Raw genomic sequence first — 13,764 nt, 5'->3', positions numbered from 1 at the left:
CAGGCATACCCCTGACTCCTGACTCCTGAATGCTCTCCCTCCCCTCCTGGCAGCATTGTTGAGCTGGCATGAGATATGTTTATTGCTAATTTGTATATGGGGGCTTTTAATATATTCATGTTTTTAATATTTATATTGTAAGTTGTATATGTTGTTAAACCGCTTTGATCAATGGAAAAGCGGTATATAAATAAATAATAATAATAATAATAATAATAATAATAATTATTATTATTATTATTATTATTATTATTATTATTATTATTATTATTATTGGTGCCCCTCCCTAAACTGAAAATCCCAGAACTCCATAAGATGCTGCTATGGCAATTAAAACAGAATCCAATCAATCATAGCATAAATAAATAAAATAAACACATTGCAGAAAAAATCCAATCTGAGACCACTCTAACTGACCTGGCTCAGTGCTAGGGAATTCTGGGAACTGTAGTTTTCTGAGTCATTTAGCCACCTTTGTCAGAGAGCTCTGGTGCCACAATGAACTACAATTCCCAGGATTCCCTAGCACTGAGCCAGGGCAGTTAAAGCGGTCTTAAACTGGATTGTTTCTGCAGTGTGTTTTGGACCAAAGACCTTTCAGAAGGGAGAGTAGAGGGATCCTGAAGTCACCCATCAACAATTACTACCTTGAGAACAGATGGAGTTAGTACAGTCTTCACTTGGTCAGTCTTCTCCACTGTGTACACATGGGCATAATCTACATATAAGCATGTCAGTATATTCAAATTCCTCCTCTTTGGGGGCACCCTGTAAATGGTTGTTCATGCTGGTGGCTTCCATATCACTGGAAAAGTGAGTCTGCTCTGGGATTCAGTCAGAAATTAAAAGGAGTTTTCCAAGGAGGAGAACACTCTCCTTCAGTCTAGGCTCAGTGCTTGAGATGATTCCTTTCAAGTTCAAAGTAAAACCCAGAGCAGATTCACCACCTTCTTGACATGGGAGCCACTAACCATTACTATGGCTTTATCTACTACCAACCCTCAACGTTTATCTCCCACTGACAGGTCTCTGAATTATGGTGGTATTGGCACAATTATTGGGCATGAACTGACCCATGGCTACGATGACTGGGGTGAGTTCTTACTCCTTGTTGTTATTGTTGTTGTGTACCATCAAGTGTTTTCCGACTTATGGTAACCCTAATGTTACCTGAAAAGCTGGGAGTCCTGGGAGGGTACCCATAAATTAATATGTTTTAGGGAAATGTTAGTAGCTCAAATAAAATTATATTTTGGCTGGGGCAACATTCAGCCTAGCACCAACCCGGTGTATATCGCTTCCAAATCCCACAGAACTCCAGAGGCAATTCCTATATACACACACACACACACACACACACACACACACACACACACACACACACACATATATATATATATATATATATATATATTATTAATAATAAAATATAAAACAATACAAAAAGACACATATTACCTTATACATCATACATACGTATACCTTTATACATCAACATGGATCATAAAACACAAGTGAAATATCCTTTTATATGTTTCTATTATTTACTCATACTTAACCCCGCTCTACCTGTCTAAATATCTATCTACCTAACTCCTATTAACTTAACCTAACTAATCTACAGTATATGTTTCACTCTTCTTCTTTCATCCTTCTCCTTCTCCTTTTCTACATTAAAACTCTACTTCTCTTTGTTCTAACCTCTTCCTAAACTAAGCTAATCATCTAATCACTTTCTTCTTATCTTTCATTCTTCCTCTCATTCTCTCTTCATTCATACTGATTGACTTCCTATTTACCAATGCAATCTAGCTTTGTTAGATTGACTTTCTTAAAACTTTCTCAGGTAATGGGTTCTATCTTTCCATTTCAAACTGTGTTAATAAATGCTAATTTACCCAGATTATCTTTCAAGAAATTGATAACTTTGTTCCAATCTTCCGTTAATTTCCCTTTAGTTTAATTCCTTAGAGCCTGAGTTAGTCTATCCATTTCTATTCCATCGTATAATTTTATCATCCAGTCTTCCTTTGTTGGAATATCATTACATTTCCATTTTTGTGCAAAACATACCTGAGCAAGAGATGTCATATCAAAGACAATTTTTTCATGTTTAGGAGCGATTTCATCTCCGAATAGACCCAAAAGATAGAATTCTGGTTTTAGGTGTAATTTAACATTTAAGATTTTGTTAATTGACCAAAATTGCTTAGCCCATTTGCAGGTCCACCAACAATGGTAGAAGGAGCCCATTTCATTTTTACATTTCCAGCACATATTTCCTTTTGTTTTGTGCATCTTCGCTATCTTATCTGGTGAAAGATACCACTGATAGAACATTTTATACAAGTTCTCTCCCAGATTTTGAGAGGCTGTATATCTAAATCCATTTTCCCAAACTCTTTCCCATTGAGATAGTAATATGGGATGCTCAATGATCCTTGCCCATTTGATCATCTGATGTTTTACTACCTCCTCCTCTCTATCATACTGTAGTAATATTTTATAAATTTTAGCGATTAGTTTATTTTCTTCAAGAACCAGAATCTTTCCCAATCGAGTTTCATCCCCCTTTCTTTCAAATCCATATGTCCTTTGCTCTGTCTTAAATCTTTCATAGATCTGTCTATATGCGAGCCAGGTTCCTTTCCATCCTTCTTCTATTAATTTTTCTTTTGTTTTAATTTCCCAATTCCCGTTTCAAAATTCTATAAAATCGTTATAGTTATACCATTTTATATCCTTGATCATCTCCTTTCTAAAGAAGGCTTTGTGGGGGGAAACCCACCAATTCATTTTGGGTAGTATTCTTTCTTTATAATGGTTCCAAATTTTAATCAGGGGTTTCCTAACACAATGATTGGTAAAGTCTTTGTTTTGCTGGGTTTTCCCGTATGCCAAATAGGCGTGCCATCCAAAGCTCAAGCCCTCCCCTTCCAATTCTAGTAACTTTCCATCCTCCAAAGTAACCCATTCTTTGACCCATAATAACGCACATGCCTCGAAATAAATTTTTAAGTTGGGAAGATCTAAGCCTCCTCTGTCCCCAGAATCTTGTAAATTTTTTGATTTAATTCTTGGTTTTCTTCCTCTCCATATAAATTGGGCTATTGTCGTTGTGCCAATCTTTAAATGATTTATCTGAAATAATGATTGGGATTGTTTGAAATAAATATAACATTCATTTTAATAACTGATATTCTTCCTAATATTGATAAACTGAGTTTATTCCAGTTAATCAAATCTTCTCTTATTTTGGACCAAAGTTTCTTATAATTGTTCTCAAATAGTTCTATAGATCTCTTCGTAATTTGAATTCCCAAATATTTGGTTTTCTTCTCTACCTTTATTCCCGCTTTCCTTTCTAATTCTTTCTCTTCATTGTTCTTTATGTTTTTAGTCAAAATAATTGATTTATCTTTGTTGATTTTACACCCCGTGATTTTACCAAACAGATCTAATAAATCCAGAAGGACTTCTACATTTTCCCTAGGGTCTTCCAATATTATGACCACATCATCCGCAAAGGCTCTGATTTGATATTCATGTTTCTTAATTTTTGCACCTTTCAGATTAGTGTTTAATCTAATTTCTTTTATAAGAAGTTCTGTAACTAATAAAAATAACAATGGTGAAAGCGGACATCCTTGCCGTATTCCTCTTTGAATATCTATAGTTTTAGTTCTTTCCCCATTAATTCTCAATTGGGCTTTTTGGTTCTCATAGATTTTCCCCGTCCAATTAATAAAATTTCCTCCTACTTTGACTTTTTTAATAATTCTATTATCAGATCCCAATTTATAAAGTCAAAAGCTTTTTCGAAATCTAAAAAGAATAAGGCTAATTTTTTCTCATTATGCTTTTCGTAGTACTCTAGTATATCTGTTACAGTTCTTAAATTCTCTCTTATATGCCGATTTAGCAGAAAGCCTCTTTGTTCTTCATCTATTATTTTACTTAGATGGTCTTTTAGGCGACACGACAAGATTGATGCGAATATTTTATAATCATTGTTTAAAAGGGAAATTGGTCTATAATTGGCCGGATTTTGTGGGTCTTTCCCTTCTTTTCTAATAAAGATGATCTCCGTTTGCTTCCATGATTCAGGTATGTTTCCTTCTAGGGCATCATTCATCATTCTCTGTAAGGGTTCCCATATTTCCTCAATAAATGTTTTGTAAAATAAGGCTGTAAGACCATCATTTCCTGGGGCTTTGCCTACTTTGCTTTGATTTATTGCTTCCCAAACTTCCTCTTTTGTAATCGGCTGATTTAAATTTTCCTGCTGTTCTTTCGATAATGTTTGAATTTTACTATTAGCCAGAAACTCCTTAATTTCCCCACTCTCTTCATTTTGTTTTGAATATAGTTTCCCATAATATTCCAGAAAAACCTCCTCTATATCTTTCTGCTGGATCTCCCTTTTTTATTTTATTAACTGAATTTTTCTCTTTCTCTTTCCTTAGTTTGTGTACTAGCCACTTTCCTGTTTTATTGGCATGTTCAAAATTGTTTTGTTTTACAGTCTTTAAGTTTTTTTCCAATTCACTAATTGCTTCAATTTCTAATTGTTTCTTCAGAACTTTTATTTCTTTTTGAATTGTTTTATTATTTAGTTTATTTTTTAGTTCTTCCTCTTTATCCTTCAATAGATTGTTCAATGAAGTTATTTTTTGTTTCCTCTTTTTCTGACAGATTATGTTTTGTTGGGTGAAAAATCCCCTTATTGTGGCTTTCGCGGCATCCCACACTATTGCTGTATCTACTTCTTTATCCAAATTCTCCTCAAAAAATATCTTTATCATACCCTTCCCTTTGCTTATTACCTCTTCATTTTTTAACAGTTCTTCATTTAATTTCCAGAAATATTTCTTAAATGGTTCTTTTAAGTTTAACATTATCGGGTTGTGGTCAGATATTTCTCTATTTAAAATTGACATCTCTTCAACTTCTTTCATCAATGAGTTGGAGACTAAAAAAAATCGATCCTTGATATGGATTCGTGTCTCTCTGAGTAAACAGTCAAATCGATATTAAACTAAAAGTTCGTCTATCTGCCAATAAAGCTATATAAATCTTTAAGGGTCAAAAGAAAATATCTAAATTCTTGATAAAGATCTTCTCTTATTTCTCTCTCGTCTCCCTTTCTCAGTTTCCGACTATCTCTTCAATTACCTCTTCTTCTTCCTCTTCGTCCTCATCCCCACCGACTTTTTCTTCGTTGTCTTTATTCTCTTTCTCTGGTTCTTTTTTCAAACCAATCAGGAACAGTCTGGCCTTTTCAATAGAGTTCGATCTTACTTTCCTTTGTTTCCAGGTCACTATAACACCGTCAAGATCATCCCTCAAGCTTTCAATTGTTCGGTCAGAAAATTATATTCCTTTCTTCTCTTCAGAATTTTTCCAGGAATATCTCTTAGGATTGTGATCTCCTTGCCCTCAATCATCAGTTTTGTATTGTAGCTCTGTCTTAGAATTATTTCTTTAGTTTGCTTCCGTACGAAGTAGATCACTATATCCCTCGGGAGCTTCCTGATTCTCGCAATTCGAGAATTTATTCTGTAGATTCGGTCTATTTCCCATGGAAAGAGCGTTTCCAATTCACCAATGAATTTAGCCAGAACTGGTGTAAGGAGGTTATACAGATTTTCATTTATATTCTCAGGCAAACATCTCAATTTCAAACAATTTTCTCTCTGTTTTAATTGCAGCTTCAATATCGATTCTTGTCCCTCCTGTTGATCTTTATATAATGTATCCACTTTTATTTCCATTTTCTTCATGCCTGATTCCAGTTTTTCTACCTTTCCACTGACCTTCTTTAGATCTTCGTCAATCTTATCCAATCTTGAGGTTACTTCTCCCAGTTCATTTCTCAAATCTTTCTTAAACTCTGCTTTCAGCTCGTCCCTAGATTTTTGTATTTCCATATTTGTTTCCTGAAGCATTTTCCTGGTTTCTTCCATCATTGTCTCGTTCAGTTCTGATGTTTTAGTAGGTGTGTTCAGTGATGTTCTCCTTATTGGATTAATTGGAGTATTCGTTGTTGCTTTCGCAGCAGTTTTCCTTGTGCCCACTCCCATCTTGGGAGTGGTCCAGGAGAGAAAATAAATAAATAAATAAATACATTGATTTCTAGAGTTCAATAGGAAGTTGTTTATACTCACAATAAGGGAAAAATGAATATTATCAAAATTCAAATCCAATATTTCTTGAATCCCAAAAAAAGATAAAATTTGTCTACATTTTAGAATTTCAAATTACAAAAATTTCTAGAGGCAATTCCAAAGAGGTATTAAAATTCCCCTTAAACATATTAATTCATGGGTGCCCTCCTGGGACTCCCAGCTTTTTCTAAATAGGTTTTTGCAACTGGATTAAAAAATAATCAACATATTCACACACACACACACACACACACACACGAACTAAGAACACAACTGTGGGAGGTGAAAAGCGGAGGCCTTGCAAATGATGATACCATACCGATCTTGCAACTTGGTTCCAATAAACGGGCATCTGGAATGGAGCGACTCTCAATAGCCATTGTGGCAAGTGGGGTGGCCAGCTTATTGAGGAATCTAATAGAAGTTGAACAGAGTGTCTGACCTGCTTCAGCTTGTTTTCTGCTGCTCCAGAGATCAGGACCTGGAGCAGTGGATGCAAACTGTAGGAAAAGAGATTCCGCCTCAACATTAGGAGGAACTTCCTGACAGTAAGGGCTGTCCGACAGTGGAACACACTCCTTCCTCAGAGATTTTGGTGGAGTCTCCTTCCCTAGATGTCTTTAAACAGAGGCTGGACAGCCATCATGGGGGGCTTTGATTGTGTGTTGCTGCATGGCAGAATGGAATTGGACTGGATGGCCCTTGGGGTCTCTTCCAACTCTAGAGGTCTATGATTCTATGCTTCTGTGATTATATTATTATTATTATGCTTTATTTTGCAGGAGGCCAGTATGACCGGCATGGTAACCTGATGCATTGGTGGACAGATGCCTCCTACAGCAAGTTCCTGAAGAAGGCAGAGTGCATTGTGAACCTATATGACAACTTCACAGTCTACAACCAGCGGGTGAGCTAGGATGCCTATTTGGCCAGAGTTTGCAATACCACATTTGGACAGAAGAGGGAGAGCTCTTCCTCAAAGGGTCTGCAGTCCAAACCAATGTTTGCAAATATTTGAGATTTGCTGAATTCTTCCAGTTTCATCATTTAGATCTGAACAGGGAAATTTCTGAAATTTGAATTTCCACTTCAGTTGTCAAGTGTGAATATCGGAAGGCTTTTGGGAGTTGCTGGTCACTCTTGGTTGGTTCATTTCAGGGAGGCATTAGATAAGAATTTGCATAAGTTGCTAGCCTTCCAAACACCAATGTACAGTATCTGTCTAATCCATTTAGCATTTTCTATTGCATGTCAGCTATCACTCGTGGTTAAATTAATGAAACATTATTGAATATTGAAAAATTATCAGCACGTAACAAATATTCAGCTGCTGTCAATGTATTTCAAGGATATTTGCAGAGAAACTGCAGTTCCCAAAACTGTTCAGTTATTAAATTTTTAAAATTGAGTTGATGAGCTTTTGAATAACTGGAAAAGATATGGTATGCTATAGCCAAAATTCTACTGTGCATTGATAGAGGGTAAAACTTGATCAACATAACTACACTGGAAGTTTGGAAATATAGTGTCTAGATCAAGGGAAGTAATAGTGCCACTCTATTCTGCTTTGGTCAGGCCCCACCTGGAATATTGTTTCTAGTTCTGGGTACATCAGTTCAAAAAGGACATTGAGAAACTAGAGCCATGTGTCCAAAGGAGAGTGACTAAAATGGTGAAGGGTCTGGAAACCATGCCCTATGAGCAACAACTTAGGGAGCTGGGGATGTTTAGCCTGGAGAAGAGAAGGTTAAGGACAACGTGATAAGCCTCTTTAAGTATTTCAAGGAGTGTCATATTGTGGCTGCAGCAAGCTTGATTTCTGCTGCTCCAGAGAATAGGACACAGAGCAATGGAAACTACAGGAAAAGAGATGCCACCTCAACATTAGGAAGAAATTCTGGATGGTAAGAGCTGTCTGCCAGTGAAAGACACTCCTTTGGAGTGTGATGGAGTCTCCTTCTTTAGAGGTCTTTAAACCAGGGGTGCACAACTTGCGGCCCAGGGGCCGCATGCGGCCCGCCAAAGGATTTCTGGAGGCCCGGGGCCAAATAATCAGGAGGAGGAGGATGTCCTGGCTCCCAGAATCCTCCCTGATCGCACAGGGCTTTGGAGGATGGGAGCAATGGACTCTTCCCCCATACTTCCCAGGAGAGCTTTTGCTAGGGGCAGGCTTACAGCTCCTCTCACCCCAGAGGGAGTGAGGCCCAGAGGGAGGAGCTTTTTTGTAGGGCAAGCTGCAGAGTAGAGCCGGGAGGGCAGAGAGACAGCAGGGAGTGAGAGAGCAAAAGAGCTAGAGAGGGCAGGGGTTTGGCTCATTAAGATAAGGGACCCAGGGTCTTCACTTGGGTGTGTATGGGAGTGGAGAAGGAGGAGGAGGCCACCACACTTTTGGCGAGCAGCCTGGGATTCGGGATCCTCGTCCTTGGAAGGCTGCCTGCCTGGCAAAGCCCCCAGGCTGCTCAAAGGTGAGCGACTCGACAGAGGAGGAGGAGGGGGGAAAGAGACAAGGCAACCCACCCACTGGGTTGTCCTCTGCTGTGTCATTCGAGTGGCCTGGGTTTTTTACTGGGCAGGCAGCCTTGCCACTCAAAGATGAACGGCTTGGCAGAAGAGGACAATGCGGTGGGTGGGTTGTCTTGTCTCTTACCCCCATCCTCCTCCTCACAAGGCTGCCCGCCCAGCAATGGAGGAAAGAGACAAGGGCCCCTGCCCAGCGAGTTGTCCTCCTCCTCTTCTGCCGAGTCAGCAAGGCTGCCCACCTGGCAAAACCCCCAGGCTGCTCAAAGGCAAATGACTTGGCAGAGGAGGAGGAGGACAATGTGGTGCGTGGGCATCCTTATCTCTTTCCCCATCCCCCTCCTCCTTCTCCTCCTCCTGTAGAAAGAAAGAAGGGAGGGAGGGAGGGAGGAAAGAAAGAAAGAATCAAGGAAGTGAAGAAGGAAAGAAAGAAGGGGGTAAGAGGAGGAAAAGAAAGAAAAAAGAAAGAAAGAAGAGAGGGAGGGAGAGAGGGAGGGAGGAAGCAGGGAAAGGAAGAAAGGAGGAAGGGAGGAAAGAGAAGCAAGGAAATAAAGGAGGGAGGGAGGGAGGGAGGAAAGGAAGAAGCAAAGGAAGGAAGAAAGAAAGGAAGGAAGGAAGGAAGGAAGGAAGGAAGGAGGGCAGGGATGACCAGACTTTCCCTCCTTTTCCTGGAGATGTCTCCCATCTCAGCCTTCCTGTCCAGGAGGAGGGATTCCAAAATGTCCTCCATTTTGAGCATGGCTAAGAAGTATGGATTTACATTTATATGCTTCCAGCTTTTATTTGGTCATGTCCTCCATTTTTCTTGAATGTCCTACATGTCACCTAAATGTCCTAGATTTCCCTGTCCTAAACCTATTGGCAGCCCAAATATTCTAGCAGACCTTAATTTCAGCCCCTACCTCCTTTTCAGTTGGGCACCCCTGCTTTAAACAGAGACTGGATGGCTGCCTGTCGGAGGTGCTTTGGTTGTGTATTCCTGCATGGCAGGGGGTTGGATTGGCTGGCCCTTGGGTTTGCTTCCAAGTCTATAATTCTATGAAGGCAATATTTCCTCCTTCTGAAGAATAGCAGCTGGATGGTCATTGGTAGCACCCCCACAACCATTCAGTAACCATTTGCGTTGGTGGGCAAAGCTGTTCTCTGGCACTGTATGCCTACAGTTACATGACCAGAAGAAAGCTATTTTGTGCTAGCAGGTATTGGATAGCCCCTTGCACACTTTCTTAGAAAGTATTGGCAGAAGCTAGCACTTTTGTTTTGTTGCACCTTCAAATTGATTTGACTTATGGTAACTCTAAGGCCTATAACAAGGTTTTCTTTGCAAGATTTCTTTGGGCATGTACTTGCCCTTGCCTTCCTCTGGGGCTGAGAGAGTGTCACTTGTTGAAGGTCACCCAGTGGATTTCCAAGTCTGAAAGGAGATTTGAACCCTGGTTTCCAGAATCCTAGTCCAATAATCAAACTATTACATCATGTGGATTCTCAAAGATATGCTACGGGAGCATAAATAACCCCCCCCCCCCAAAAAAAAAATTCTGGCTGTTTTTGACAATGCTATATGTATCTGCACAGAAGTAAATGCCATTAAGGACTTAGGCCAAGGATTGCATCCTGAGAAAGCCAGCATTTTTCAACTAAAGGGAGGTTTTGTTTCTTTGGAAAGAGGATTATAGAATGGTTTTCCATTTTTAAGAACAGCGATTTATCTTCATTCAGTTCTGGCATAATAATAATTTAAATGTTAGTATAGGAAATGAGAGTATTTAGAGTTAGTGTAAAGAGATATTACTGCTTTGATTGCATTAGTGCCTTTAAAACTTGTGTTTGTGTTTGAAGATAACTGTTCAGTGGACAAACATGTGCAGAAAATTGTCAAGAAAGGAAAGGAAAGGAAAGGAAAGTGAACGAAGAAGCTTTGTAGGTTTAAAGACTAAAGAAGGAAAGATCACAACAAAAGGATGAGGAAAAAGGAGAGGCAGAGATGACAGCGTGGAGCTTCAAAAATTGTTTTCAGAGCTGTTGAAAGAATTGCTGGGAGAGAGTTTTGGATGTTGGAAAGCAAGATTGTGGGGCGAGGCTCAGTGGGAGAAGAAAAGAGAAGGCTACACTTTAAATGTAATTTTTTAAAAGATTTTTTTAAATGATGGCATAGGAGTGGGGTGTGTACACACACACACACACACACACACACACACACACACTGTGTGACGCTGGGTTGAGAGGAAGTGATTTACATGTTAATCTCTGTGTTGGTCTGTTGTTGAATGGCAAGGCCTCAGGGTGTCCATTTACAGTGGATCCTCTCCTTACACAGGGGATCCGTTCCGGATCCCCACGCATAAGGGAAAATCTGCCTATGCTCGAGCCCCATAGGAAATAATGGGGCGTGCCATTGTTTCCATCCCCAAGCAGCTTCCGCATAAGCTGGAAGCCGCGTAAAATGCATCCGCGCATGACACAGGCAAACTGTACTTAGTGATCCATTGTCTGCTGGGAATCCTCCTCACCATGGTTGGTTTTCATTTGCACTTGCTAGGTCTTGATTTGGGTGTTTTTTCACGGCTGGTAGTCAAACTTTGGGCCTGTGCAGACCAGCCATTAAGGCCAGGGTGGAGTCAGGGCAGGGTATCCATATGACGCATGCCCCAAATCTGCCCCCGTGGCAGCGTGATGCCATGCGCCGCTCCACACAGTGCACAGCATTACAGCGCTCCTCTGGGGCTGCGTTTACATGACACAGCAACAAAGGAGTGCCTTAAAGCCACGGTGCCATGGCACACAGCTTTTTGCATCTCCCTTTTGTGCCCTGGAAAGGCCAGATTGGGGCCGTGGCATGTGGTTGCCTCAGCCCCGATACAGCACAGTTGGAGGCGGCTGCAGGGCAGCCCTTAGGGGTGGTCTGCACAACCCCTTTGTTTACTTTCAGAGTTTCTTCTTTCCTGTTAAAGTTGTCCGGGTGTTTGTGGATTTCAATGACAACACTCCTTTTCTGTCTCTGTGGACAACATTTCTATTCAACCAGTCCAGCAAGCCTGCAGTCTTGGTTTCATCTTTGACTCTTCTCTGTCGTGTATCCCTCAGATCCAGACCACAGTCAAGGCTTGTAAATTCTTTTTATACAACATTGCCAAAATCCGACCATATCTCTCTGCCTCTACTGCCAAGATCCTGGTCCATGCCCTAGTGGTCTCACGACTGGATTACTGTAACGTCCTCCTGGCTGGGCTTCCTCTTTCTCACCTCCGTCCTTTAATCTCTGTCCAGCATTCAGCTGCACGCATTATCACTTCCACCCACCGCTCTGACCACATCTCTCCTGTGTTGGCATCCCTTCACTGGCTCCCCCTCTCTTTCCACATTCGGTATAAGCTCCTGCTGTCAATGTTTAAAGCCCTCCATGGACTGGCCCCTCCTTACTTATCAGACCTTATTTCTCCTCACCTTCCCACCAGGGCCCTCCGTTCTGGTAGTCAAGGTCTGCTGTCCCAGCCCAGGATTTCCTCTGCCCCATCTAGGATTCACCCCCTTTTCACTCGCTGCCCCTCACTCCTGGAACCTTCTTCCCCGCGAGACACAAGGGCCATCACTTCTTTAACCAGCTTCAAAACGGAGTTGAAGACCATCCTGTTCAGGGCAGCGTCCCCAGGCATTGCATAATTGTCACTTGCTATTTGATGCTCTTTTGTTGCCTGTTTTATTGAATCATTTCCTGTATTGCTATGTATTTATATGTATTATCCTATCATTTCTTAGATTGTATGCCATAGGCAGGTTTAGTCTTTTATATTTATTGTTTTTATGTACAGCGCTGTGCAAATCTACAGTGCTAAATAATAATAATAATAATAATAATAATAATAATAATAATTCTCTGTGCATCCCAACTTGATAGTTGTTGGCATGGTCCAGTGACGGTGCTGGGTGGTCATATCATGTCCCTTAGGGAGGGGGTTTCACTGAGTATTGGTGTATTGGAGGTGGTAATTTCCCCTCAACTCCTGCTCACTTGCCAACATTAGCAGCTCTATGTGGCTTCTTATATTATCGATCCATCTATTTATCTCCTGCCTTCTTCCCAGTCTTGGACTCAAGATGGCTTGCAACAGTTAAAAGAAACATAGCTAAAAAATAATACCAAATACAAAAGTTAAAAAGATCAGCCAGAATTCAAGACAGGATTTGTGTCATCGAAGCCATTGGATTCCCCATTGCCATGTGCAGATGCAGGAGCTGGACATTGAAGACAGCAGATAAGAAGAAAATCAATTGGAACAGTTTCTCCCCATAGAGATATCCAATGTGAAGTTGAAGGCTTTCATGGCCAGCATCCATAGTTTTTTGTGGGTTTTTCGGGCTATGTGGCCATGTTCAGGAATAAACTCTTTCTGAACACTACCACATAGGTTTGACAGGACAGCAGAAAGAGAGAGAGATCACTTTGGCCCACAACACATTGCAGAAATAATCCAGTTTGAGACTGCTTTAACTGCCCTGGCTCAATGCCAGGGAATTCTGGGAACTGTAGTTTTGTTAGAATTGAACCTCCTCTGTCAGAGAGCTCTGGCACCACAATAAACTACAATTCCCAGGATTCCCTAGCACTGGGCCAGAGCAGATAAAGCAGTCTCACACTAGTTCATTTCTGCAGTGTGTTCTGGACCAAAGGCCCTTCAGAAGGAGAGCAATGGAACCCAATATATTGGATATAATGAGATCTAAACCTAGGGTTGCCATAAGTGAGGACCTCCAAACCGGGACAAATGTAGGACAAATGTAGGGCAACATTTTCAAATGTAGGACACATTTTTATAAAAATGGAGGACACGCAAAAAATTGAGTTTTTTTTTAAAAAACGTTAATATAAATGCATGTTTTTAGGCATGATCAAAATGGAGGACATTTTGGCATTATTCTTAGACAGATGGCAGAAATGGACTTGCCCTCGGGTTCAACTGTACTTCTCAGAAGTGTGTACTTGGTCAAGGGACTGTGGTTTTTCTTTACTGAGCATGAGTTTATAAAAATCACAGCAAGTTACATTGGCCATGCCTCAGAGGCTTGTTGATATCAATATCAT

At 40.5% G+C, this 13,764-nt stretch overlaps 1 protein-coding gene across 1 annotated transcript in view; it reads left to right on the top strand.

The window, feature by feature from the left end:
* ECEL1 (endothelin converting enzyme like 1) overlaps positions 1 to 13,764 on the top strand; it is an 84,622-nt gene that overhangs the window by 62,125 nt on the left and 8,733 nt on the right. The window contains 2 exon segments of the mRNA XM_042456308.1: positions 1,026 to 1,093; positions 6,950 to 7,074. Coding sequence (XP_042312242.1) covers positions 1,026 to 1,093; positions 6,950 to 7,074 — 193 coding nt within the window.

Source organism: Sceloporus undulatus, chromosome 3 (assembly GCF_019175285.1).
Source record: "Sceloporus undulatus isolate JIND9_A2432 ecotype Alabama chromosome 3, SceUnd_v1.1, whole genome shotgun sequence".
Classification (NCBI taxonomy): Eukaryota; Metazoa; Chordata; class Lepidosauria; order Squamata; family Phrynosomatidae; genus Sceloporus; species Sceloporus undulatus.
This window is presented reverse-complemented; position numbering and strand designations above follow the sequence as displayed.